At 38.4% G+C, this 12,098-nt stretch overlaps 1 protein-coding gene across 1 annotated transcript in view; it reads right to left on the bottom strand.

The window, feature by feature from the left end:
• Positions 1 to 12,098, bottom strand: part of IL6ST (interleukin 6 cytokine family signal transducer) — a gene marked incomplete at its 3' end in the record, with an annotated part of 37,097 nt that overhangs the window by 13,528 nt on the left and 11,471 nt on the right. The window contains exons 5-10 of the mRNA XM_082013690.1: positions 11,589 to 11,749; positions 11,093 to 11,244; positions 8,362 to 8,521; positions 3,213 to 3,295; positions 1,830 to 2,049; positions 526 to 702 (exon numbers count right to left, since the gene is read on the bottom strand). Of these exons, the coding sequence (XP_081869816.1) occupies positions 526 to 702; positions 1,830 to 2,049; positions 3,213 to 3,295; positions 8,362 to 8,521; positions 11,093 to 11,244; positions 11,589 to 11,749 (953 nt within the window). The remainder of the gene's footprint in view (positions 1 to 525; positions 703 to 1,829; positions 2,050 to 3,212; positions 3,296 to 8,361; positions 8,522 to 11,092; positions 11,245 to 11,588; positions 11,750 to 12,098) is intronic.

Here is a 12,098-nt window from a genome sequence, read left to right on the forward strand (position 1 = left end):
TAACTAAAATAACAATATAATGGTCCACATGCAAAAGTTAAGTTTAATGAACAGACTTCATGGAAGTCTGTTTTTTTTTCCTAATTTATTTTAAATAAAAAGTCTTTATCTGTCTGCTGCACTGAACCCCAAAATTACTATTTGAGCTACTGATCATGATATGAAAAGAACTGTAAAGCTGATCAAGTTTCATTGTCTGAACTGAAAGAGAGATCACAGAATTTGATTTTGAAGAAACTCAGACTTTCCACTATTTTAATGGTTTCCAAGAACAAGAAGATTAAAGCAAAATGCAGATAAACCCCTTGCTGTTACACAATATAAATTTCAAAATGCAAGTTTAGATACAGTTTTATATTTGACAAAAATATACAGATACTTCCACACTCATGATAACCTAAGAGAAGCCCTCATTGTTATCCCATATTCCTATCCTACAATACAATTCTAGTCAGCATGAGGATGCTCCTCACTGAGAGGTTTTCAGTGTTCTACAAAGTATTTGTAGACTTATGAGCTAAATACCTTTTAAGTATGTTCCTTGAACATTTCCTGGTTCATTCTGCCATTCAATGATGCAGTCTGAGCTGTTGGACACCATACACCATTCGATCACATATTTAAGAACATAACTGTTAGGAGCAGTCCACCCTACCCACAACTTGCCATCTTTAGGTAGCGTTCTAACATTCTTCACAGGAGCTGTGATAAAAGAAAACAGAAAAGTGATAAGTATTGACAGTTCTTCCACTAGATATTCATAATAATAGCTATTTTGTCAAATGTGGATACCTTGGGGTTATTTTAATGGTGACAATTTGACAGAACCTATGTAAAAGCCATTTTCTGAAATTTGGAGACTTACATCTGAATCTTTCTGTCAGAGATCCAAATTAAGCAGATTTAGGCTATTTAAAAACTGGAAATTAGACTCAGCTTCTCTGTTCTCAAACACAGTAAGTTGCCTTATTGCACAGGAAAGATATACTATGTTTCTTCCAAAAATTTCTTCCAAAAAAGTCCCAAAAAGGGACTATTACAGAGAGAAATCAAACCTCGAGATACTTATAAATTCCCATTCTAATCCTCACACTCATGTACCTTAACGTGTATTTCTGGCTGCAATGCTACTCTGTTTGAAACATACCCTTAATTAGTTCATCTAATTATTTTAGAACCCATGGTGTTTACACTAAAGGCAGCATGTACCTATACACTTGTTTTTTGCTTCTTGTCCCAGTAGTGTTTGGATTGCCTAAGAGGAGGCTGGAAGTAAGGAAAAACCAGCCTGTAGTTACTACTATTGCACAATGAAAGGAACATAATAAAAAGGAACACAAACAAGAGGGAGACAGTGGAAGCAGAAGACAAAGCAACCAGGCAAGATACTCAAAATGTGGGAGAGAGATTGGGACAAGAGAAGAAAGTGGGGGGCGATGTGGAGATCAGAAAGCAGAAGGAAGAAGAACAATGGCGAGATGGTATATACATGAAGGATACTAGCTTCCCCAACCCCTTGTTTTTTTTAAAAAGAAAACAAGAATGCCTGCTATGCTAAGAAAAGAAACAATAGGGAATATAGTGCACAGTAGCTCGAAAGGATCAAAAACAACTGGAAAAGAACACACACAGAGCTTCAAAAGAACCTGTGAATATATAAATCCACACGTCCCTTGTATTTACTTATTTACAAGGCATAAGAGTGTTGACATATTCAGTAATACTTCAATTATGCATCCATATAAAAGGTATCATTTTACAACACTGAAGATTTCTTGTAACAAAACCCATGCAGATGCACTTGAAAGAGACATTACTAGCACACTAACCTTTTGAATTACTTGCTGGGATAAGTAAAACTGATGGAGGGGATGCCCCCACTCTGTTATGGGCAATCACGGTCACTTCGTAAGTTCCATTTGGCAGCTTTAAGGTAAGGTTGGTGGTATTAACTTTGTATTTCTCTGGTGGACTGGAGAGAGATGATTTAGCTCTGACAGTTACTTCATACTGCAAGATAACTCCGTTGGCTTCAAATGGCTCCAATGCCTGTTAGAAACACACCTTTGATTAGGCTGATACTAAACAAACATGACTTAACCTTTATTTTCTTTGATGTGTAACTTAAAAATCTGACATGACAAACCACATAGATTAAATAGCCACATATTTAAGGAAAGTGCAAATAACTTGTGTTCATTTCTGTAAAACAGTAACTTCCAGAACTACTTCTGGTTTAAACCCTCTTTCTTGGCTCACAGTTCTACCTAGTAGTTTGATAAAAGCTCTTCTGTAAAGATTGTAGAACATGTGTTAGTAAAACCTGCATTATGTGACTTTACAACACAATTGCATAAAAGGATTCTCACATCTTAAGCTGTGCTGAACAGGAATGCAAAACAGCCTGAATAGTTTTCTGCTATTACACATGGAAAAATACTTGTTTCTGTGTTATCTAGTAACACAGAAAAAGACTATGTTTCTGTGTAACAGTATTAGTTTCCAGATAAAAGTAAATTGTTGAAACTGCACTGTTTTCCAATTCTAAGCCAAATAACGTCAGATGTGGCATGTGGCATACAAGTTACATCAATATACATGTAATTTCACACAAGTCACCTAGTAGTAGGAAAAAGTAATAATGAAAAGACAGCTAGATCAAATGTGACAAAGTTCACAGACCAAAACAAAGCAGAAGGTGGGGTCTGACCACAATTGCATTCACTTTCTCAGCTTTGGACTAATCGATCAACCAGACACAGCAGCCTACTGCAAGCAAACATTCAGTGCTGTATTTAATTAAGTTTGGCCTCTGGAACGTCTCTAGGCTTAATGGATTTTGCAGGTGGAGTAACCCAGTCCAGACAGTGTTACAAAAGTTTTAGGATACAGCAGAAGGCACAACATATTTTACTTTGTTCAAGTGAAAGTTGCCAATTCCACAGACTGCTGAAGGACACCAAGTCAGGAATCTGAAAGTGGATTGTGTATACCCTGGGTCACAGATGTGTGTCAGTTAACTGATGACCTTTACGTCTGTACTTCTAATTTTTCATAACTGCTTATTATAATAGGAATCCTAAAATCACTTATCAATAAAACCTGTACTATCCCAGGTACCTACTCAAGTCTGTTGAGGTACGTTTTGACACTTAAAAACTCATGTATTTCAAAAGAATGCTCAATTCCTCCATATTATCATGCTGCTTTACCTTCCACACCAGATGCACAGTCCAGGAAGCTGGTGAGTGAGATGCGTCAATGATCCTCCATATGGGTGGTCCTTTAGATGGTTCTGATGAAAGAAACAATGCTTAATAGGAGAAATACTTTCATTTAATCTGTTTGAATTAATCTTTTGACTATTGTTAAGTGTTTTCCCCCTTTTTTAAAATAAAAGCGTATGCAAAAAGTGTTTCCTTAGTTCCTCAACGAAAATAACGCTTGGTATATTAAGTGGAATGACCTGCATGGAAATGTATAGTATCAAAATAATTGAGTCACCATGGTGAGCAGCTGCAACAATGGGCTGAAGGTGACAGTGCTGAGTGAGGCACAACCAAACCTACACTGTGCAGCCCATGTCCAGAGGCCCAGGCCTGCACATCTGTATAGTGCAAACCTTGCTATGGTTTGTAGCTGCAACATTCTCCCTACCCCTCAATATTAAGTCACCTAAAAAAGGAAAGTGCAGAAAAGTTAACAAGGAGACAAATTTATCCTGCTAGAATTGCCCAAGTTTCCTGTATTCTTTATGCTAGAAATGGTAATAGAACTGCGGCACTTTTGTACAATACTACAATACTTTCTGGCATCAACACTATAAAATATTCAAATGGTATTTCCACTACAAATTACATTTCAAAGTAGAATGAATCAATCTATTACAGTGCATAAAGCAATAAGAAGTGGCCAAACCTTTATGAGGGCCCTAGACTAATAGAAAGATGATCTCAAAATGCATGTACAGTTACAATCTTGCTAGACTGTATTTTCTCTGGGAGTTCTTTTATTGCATTTTTTTATATGAATCATAATGAGTTTTTGGCTGTTTTACCTCCAAAACCCAGTATGAAGTTCACAGTGTGCATCTTGTCTCTTATGCTTTACATCAGGAGGGAAGAAGAATTGGGAATTGAGGCAAAGGGAGCTCGCTCTTAACAATCTCGTTCGAGTATCCTGATTTGATTCACATGAAACAGAAGCAATCGTACATCTTGCCTAATACAGATCGTGAATGCAACATGACCTGCCTCATATTAATTTCCTACTATAACACCTTTGCTCTGAGGCTAAAATAAGACATTGGTACTGGATAAATAAAGGAAGGATTTCTGATGCAGTGCAGCTAAGCTCCAAGCACAAAGTGGTGTTTTGACAATGAAACCTATATTGGTCTAACACTGTTTAAAGACATGCACTGAAATGCTGCACTAAGACTGCTTAAGAATAGGGTGCCTTGGAAGGCACTAAGGAACAGATAGGATATTATAGAAAGGAAACCAGGAAGAGTGCAAGCGGGAAAGGCTAAAGCACACACAAAAAAATCCATCAGGATAACTTAGAAGCTAAAGAGGTATCACAAAGTATTTGTAGTAGCTGGAAGGAAGAATAGATTCCCTCCCTACTGGGTATCAAGCAAGCAACCAGAAAATCCATTCACTGACTCCATATGGGGTAGGATCGGTATAAGCCAGAAACAAAGCCAATCTTGCAGGATATCAAAATAGAAATGAAATGTAAACAGGACCAAGCTAAAGCAGTTTCACTCCTCAGAACCCCAGAATGGGAAGAGAAGAATTTCTGACATAATAATCAAGTTCCTGGAAAAACAAGACAAAATCCCCACATTGTTTAATTCTCTTTATAGTCAGGAATCAACAAGTGACTACCAGTGCTGCTGCTACTGATGATTCAGAAGGAAACCAAACAAGATTTTAAAATATCAAATCCCTTTGAGGGTAATTTACGAATTCTAGAACACCCAGAAATCACAGTGCATATTATTGTAGTAATACACAGCTATGCAGCAAACCTTCTCTGTTGGATATAAAGACCCTTGGCTACAGTCACTGTCTGGAGTTAAAGTAGATGTTTCCTGATAAGGACTAGGTAGTAAAACTATTGCCAAAAGATGTCATAATTGCTGGAAGCTTACATTACTCTTCAGCATCATGACTGTACATTTGTGCTTTTGCATTTAACGATTTTGTTGAAACTTCACTTTACAGTTACAGTACTTAACACTTGGAAACATAACACTTGGATAAATCCCTATGGTAATACAGAAGTGTACGTTCCTGAATATAGTAGTGGTAAATACACCTGCATCTTGATAGGTTGCTACTGAGACAAGCACCAAATCTTCTGAATGCAGAAGGCAAGCGAATGTGGAATCTTCTGGGATTTAATCTGTTTGAATTAATCTTTTGACTATTGTTAAGTGTTTTCCCCCTTTTTTAAAATAAAAGCGTATGCAAAAAGTGTTTCCTTAGTTCCTCAACGAAAATAACGCTTGGTATATTAAGTGGAATGACCTGCATGGAAATGTACAGTATCAAAATAATTGAGTCACCATGGTGAGCAGCTGCAACAATGGGCTGTCTAACAGTCTTAACCAAAACACAACATCTAAAAGTCAGTGTTATAATTTGATTGAGGGCAATAATAATGGTGTAAGTAACTTAACTGTCCAGTATCTGCTTGTTTCATTTAATCTTTCTAACAAGCATCTGTACATTAAAAAAAGATGAATACAATTTTGGTACAGGTTTTGCTAAAATTGCAACTTGTAGTCCCTTTTCTGAGCCCAACACTTGGTAGAAAAAGAATGAGGGAACTATAGACCCCATGAGCTACTTTCCAACTTAAGTTATCCCACTATCCTATAAATTTGCAAGTGTACCTAAGCATCTGCAAGAGATCATCATACCTCTGAAGTTGTCTATAAGCAAACTCAGAATAGGAAATTACTGTCAACGTATTGCTATAATAGCAAGAAATGCTAACTGATTAGCAAACAATGAAGAAAAAGCGTGACTATCCTGTTATCATTAGGAAGTTTAGCTATGACACTTTGTTAAAATGCTGTTCTAGCAGCAGAAAACAGACTGTATTTACGTTTGCAGTGTATCACAACTAATGACACAGGCATTTCTCAATAGCTTACTGCATACTGAAGTTAGTTCATTTTACCTTTTGCAAGAAGCAAGACACTACTGTAGGGTGTTCTGACACCAATAGAGGTTCAGAATCAAGAAGATACCAGTTAGCACCTCTCAAGCATCTATGAAAGACATTGAATTAGTTCCAGTTCAGTTTAAGTGGGCTATTCAGATGAATGACAAAAGGAAAATCAACCACAGAAAAGGTATACATTAAAGCCTGGGGCTTTTATTTGGAGAGCAAATAAAAGGGCCAAATGCATAGGTTAAGGTTGTGTTTGTATATACTGCATGTATTTTTTTCTGTTAATAGAAAATGTAAGAATCCACTATCTGAGAACAGAATTTTTCATACTGTAACAAATACATGGGTGTGATTTTAATGTGAGCATTCCAATTAATTACTGCTCAGTTATTGTTGTGAAACTTTATTTTGTACAGAGTTTACAGTTGCTGCAACAATTGCTAAGCCCTGAAACACTGCAAAACAAAACAGCCAAACAAAATAATCAGTAACAGAAAATACTAAACATAGTCAACTAAAAATCTTGGCACAACTCAGTGGCAGAACACAGTCTCTGTACTCAAGAACAAACTTGCAGCAGAGCCTCTCTAGTGGTGAAGTACTGCAATGACTTCCATGAGGAGTGAGGTATATTAAATTCATAATACAGTGAGTTGTATTTACTTTAATGCCACAGTACACTTCAAGCAATTCATGTGTTCATGAGCAACTGGAAGCAAACACAGATCTTAGAAGACATTGAGTGCAGTAACAGTCTCAGTACCACTGTCCTGAAGGAATATGAATGAGACCAGGGCAACACAGCACACCTGCAGGATGCACAGTTCAATGGAAATAGACAATGTCATAACAGCTGACTAGAGCATCACAAAGAGTTGAAAGGCCAGACAAGTTGATGAGCTGGCTGTAGTGTGAACAGATTTGGTGTATAGCAGCAACTTTGCAATGCTGAGTATTGGTTCCACAAAGCATTGAAGGCTGACGGTTGACTGAGGTTCTTAAGCAGTTTTTCCAGAGCTGTGAACTTAAAGCTTAACCTAGTGGTTTGCTATCTTTTGTGAATCTTAAGTAGTAATTGGTTTATACTTTGAAGTTGTATACATCATGCTTGCAAAGTCCTTTTGAGCAAGACTAAACATGATACAAATACTGTCAAAGAGCTGATGCTGGTAAGTTTTCCTCATTAAATCATGACAGCAGCAATTCAGTTTTCACCCCTACTGCAAAGGATGGGATATTACAAGTCAACAAGATGAGAACAATTATGTCATCAAGAAGTGAAATTGTGAGGACATTGTAAGGAAACAGTGATTTTTGTGATTAAGTATAGCCAAAATGAAACTATTTTCCACACAGGCTCAGTTTTTCTTAAAGTCAGTGTTTTATAGATGGCATTCCCTTTCTTACACCTCCCACAGTGACAGCTGTATCAGTGATGAGCACCAAGACTCTTGATTTCTGTGCATACAGTATTGTAAACAAGTAGATACAAGAAAGTGCAGGGGCAGATACAAGTGACTGGCAAGCAAGAAAGTGTTGTAGATGCAGAATACCTTGGAAAAATTAAAACAGAGTGTTTTATTTAATGCTTTGGTGCATAAAAAGGTGACACTTCCCATAAGCACAGTATTTCCTGTCATTGCTTTACCAAGTTTGTGAAGAAGTCCATGCACCCTATATGACTAAAATCTTCTGTTTCATACTTACTGATGCTTGTCCACCTATGACTTTGTCTAATGGCCTCCTAAACACCAAGTTGTTCATAAAATCGGTGTTCATTTGGTCTACTAAAAAAAACCCCAAACTTTCACACAGGCAGAATAGCTTCTGATACAGATGATAATCTTCAGAACAAAAAAACCCCAAGCATAAAGCCTATATCTCTAAAAGACTTTGAGACTATAACTTCCTGTGAAAAAAGCTTTTCTTCCCTACCTCCTGTTTTAGCTGTTTTCAGGGAGTGCTTCTATACTAGCCTTATGGGAAGCTACTCACATGCTCCTTGGAATGCACGGGTCAAGTTGGTCAGCGCTGGAAGTAACTCAGGAGAGCCTTGTTGCATGTATAATTAAACAGCTCAAGCAAGGATACACAGTTTCAGCTGGCTATTGCCAAATTGCTTAGCACTCACACACTTCAGAAGTCAGTGACCTACTTTCATATATTACTTACTATCCTCAGTGGTAACCCCAGTTTTCTCTTCACTCCAGTCACTCCAGTAACCGACTCCATCTTCCTTCATGCAACGAATTGAGAACACATACTCTGTGTAGGGTCTGAGCCCTTGAACACTGAATGAAGTTCTTGGTGAAGCTGTATCTTCAGGAGGAACCTGTAAATGGAAGAAAGATTTTAGAGGCACTGATCAAAAATTTTAAAGCTGAGTTCTGTGCTGCTACAGCTCCCAGCCAAGAGGGTTTCCCAAAATATATATGCCCAAAACAAATAACATAGTTTTTTTCCCCTCATTTCCAAAAACTTCAATTCTCAGCCATGGTTTGGTAAGGGATCAGTCATAGTTGTGTGTGGTATACCTGGTAAATACAATACATGCACTAGAATAGATAAGCAGCTATCCCCCCAAAAAGGACAACAGAATATGAGATATTGTCCTAGTCAGTTTATGTCTACCTCTCCTCCTTCCCATATAATTCCTCTACTTACTGATCTGTAATATCCCACCTCACATTTCAGAACTTTGCTAGGTTATCTGCTCAATTGATTGCAAAATACCTGTGCTAGAAGCCTCCTATAAAGCTAGAAAATCTTGGATCACTGCTTCCACTGATAGAGAACAGTGTTTCTTAACTGATATTGGAAATAGCTTGTTTTAGAGTAGTTCATACTTTTGATGATAAAGAAGTTTATTTTCATAAGCTCTGTCCTTTATCTTAGATTAGCAGCTGAATGCCAGAAAGTATTCTTACTGTGTATGTACAGAAACAGATGTGTGATGTAGATAATAGATATATGTAGGTATACACACACACTGACTCCATCACGTTATTATTCTGCTTGCAATTAAGGGTTTTTTTTATAGTGAGTAACCCCACAAGAGGAATGACTTCAGATCAAATACACATGCAGGACACTCAGAGAGGTTAATTCTGAGTGCAAAGCATTGTTAAAGTAGTCAAATTTTACCACAGCTAAGCAAGCTCAGTTTTTTTTTAAAGTTACAATTTCAATGGTTTGGAGCACATGTTAAGAGGGCAAGACAAGTTAAGAGGACTTAACAGAATAATGTATGAACCTGGAGCTGCAGAATAAGCTGTGAGGGACAGTGCTCTTTAAAATATCAATACAGGTGACCTTAATAATTAACTTCTGCATCTAAAGCTCAAAAAGTTTTTCTGAAGGAATACACTGCATTAGTCATAGCAGCTGTATTATGCCACCTGCTTCAAACACCACGTTTTGGTAAGTCAGAAGCAGTCTTCCATTCCAACAAGTCATAAAATTCAGAATAGTTTTGGGCCTTTGTACTGAAACAGAGGATGGGAAGATCTTGATGAAAACAGTGTTTCCGGACTACTGCTGCTCTGAGAGAAGGCTTAAAGAAAGGCAAAACTGAGAAGCTATTGAAAATACATCCACTGATTGATATAGAAGAAAAAAACCCCACAACTCTTGATGACAGGAACATACTATAGGGCACTACAGGTAAGGTATATTCCTTACTCTTTTCCAGTTCCTTGACTGTATCAGGCTTAAGCCATGAATGCAGGACAACCATACTGTATAGAATCGTGGAATCATTTAGGTTGGAAGAGACCTGTAAGATCATTGAGTCCAACCATTAATCTAACACTGCCAAGCCCACCACTAAACCGTGTCATCAAGTGCCACATACACACATCTTTTAAATACCTCTGGGATGGTGACTCCACCAATTCCCCAGGCAGCCTGTCCCAATGCTTGACAACACTTTCAGTGAAGAAATTCTTCCTAATACCCAGTTTCAAACCTCCCCTGGAGCAACTTGAGGCCATTTCCTCTTGTCCTATCACTTGTTACTTAGGAGAAGAGACCAACACCCACCTCACCATAACCTCCTTTCAGGTAGTTGTAGTGAGCGATAAGGTCTCCTTTCAGCCTCCTTTTCTCCAGGCTAAACAACCCCAGGTCCCTCAGCTGCTCCTCATAAGACTTGTTCTCTAGACTCTTCACCAGCTTTATTGCTGCTCTTTGGACACGCTCCAGCAACTCAACGTCCTTCTTGTAGTGAGGGGCCCAAAACTGAACACAGGATTCAAGGTGCAGTCTCTCGGTGCCGAGTACAGGGGCACAACCCCTTCCCTACTCCAGCTGGCCACACTATTTCTGATGCAAGCCAGGATACTATTGGCCTTCTTGGCCACCTGGGCACACTGCTGGCTCATGTTCAGCCAGCTGTCAGCCACCACCCCCAGGTCCTTCCCCACCAGGCAGCTTTCCAGCCACTCTTTCCCAAGCCTGTAGTGTTGCATGGGGTTGTTGTGACCCAAGTGCAGGTACAGAAAGTTCAAAAAAAAGAGTCCAGCACTGTACAGTGTTTGCCCAAGCTATAAATAACATCTGGATCATTAGTTTTGCATGTGCACAGGAAGATTAAAGTTAATGAATGCTCTAAATGTTGCATGCACAAATTAAAAATTCAGAATAAACGTACTGCAACATGATGGGGAGGACAGCAGAGAAGTCCACAAAGAAATTACAAGGTCACTGTACTTTCGATTGTGCCAAAAAACCCTAGATCACAGCCTCCATGAACAGACCAGATAGACTACCTTTGCAGACTACGTACGGCCTAAGGATAAAGCAAACCCTCTGAACTGTGGCAGTGAGGTAACTGGGAAGTTGTGCAGTTTGACAGAGGGCTGGGTTACAGCAGAAGAGTGACAAGGGACATTAGTGGTTTTACCTGCATCCAGTTTGTGTCACCAGTGATTCTATAGCGAATATTGAATTTCAGCTTCATCACAGCTGCTGAAATCCGATTCTCCCAGGAAAGCTTCAGAACAGTAGGTAGTATTCCCGAGTTGACTGATAAGTTGTGTGGAGACAGAGGTTTAACTAGAAGAGGAGGAGTCAGAGTCAACTCTACAGCTGTATTTTATCATGCCTCTAGCAGTTGGTACACTATGCTGCTGTAACACTACCATTAAAGCCTTTCACAAGCTCAAATGGCTGCTACTTCACATGAGTTTCCAAAGCAGACTACTCAACAAGATCTCGCTAATTTGTCATCAAATCTCTTACCTTCCCTACCTTTGTCCAGCACAGTTCAAGTTCTAGTCAACAGTATTTTGTCAGTGTTAATTTTTATGGCAAAGAAACATTAACATACCAATATCAGCAGTATACACAGAGGCAGCAGTTATGTACTACTAAAGCTTTATTAAGAGGCATATAGTTACCAATCTCAATGGGATCAAGAACAAGAGGATCAGATTCAGCCTTCCCAAGAGCATTTGCTGCTTCTACCCAGACTTCCAGGTTAACAAAGAACTGAACATCAGTAATGGTACAAGAATTGTTTACATCTTTTGGTATACAGTCAGGAAAGTTCTCTTGTGGCCTAAATAAAAGACAAGGAAAAACAAGGTATAAAGCAGTAAGTCTGGTTTCCTTTAGAGAATCTTTTTAAGTAGACCAGAGTGATCAGTTTAGCTCATGTGTTTCCCCTCTGCCATTATCTTTGCAAGAAGAGGGGTAGGAAGAAAAAGGTCAAGAGATTAGAATTACTTGTTCAGCCACAAGGGCACGATTGCATTAGAATAGAAACTACAATAAAATCTCTTGACTTCCAGTCATGTACCTTCAAAAGCCCAAGCCACAGTATTGTAATTATAAAGCTGTATAAGAACCCAACTTAAAAAAAATAAAGATCAAAATATGATACATTTAATCAAAAGCAATATTGCTAG

Source organism: Phaethon aethereus (assembly GCF_964289735.1).
Source record: "Phaethon aethereus genome assembly, chromosome: Z".
Taxonomy (NCBI): Eukaryota; Metazoa; Chordata; class Aves; order Phaethontiformes; family Phaethontidae; genus Phaethon; species Phaethon aethereus.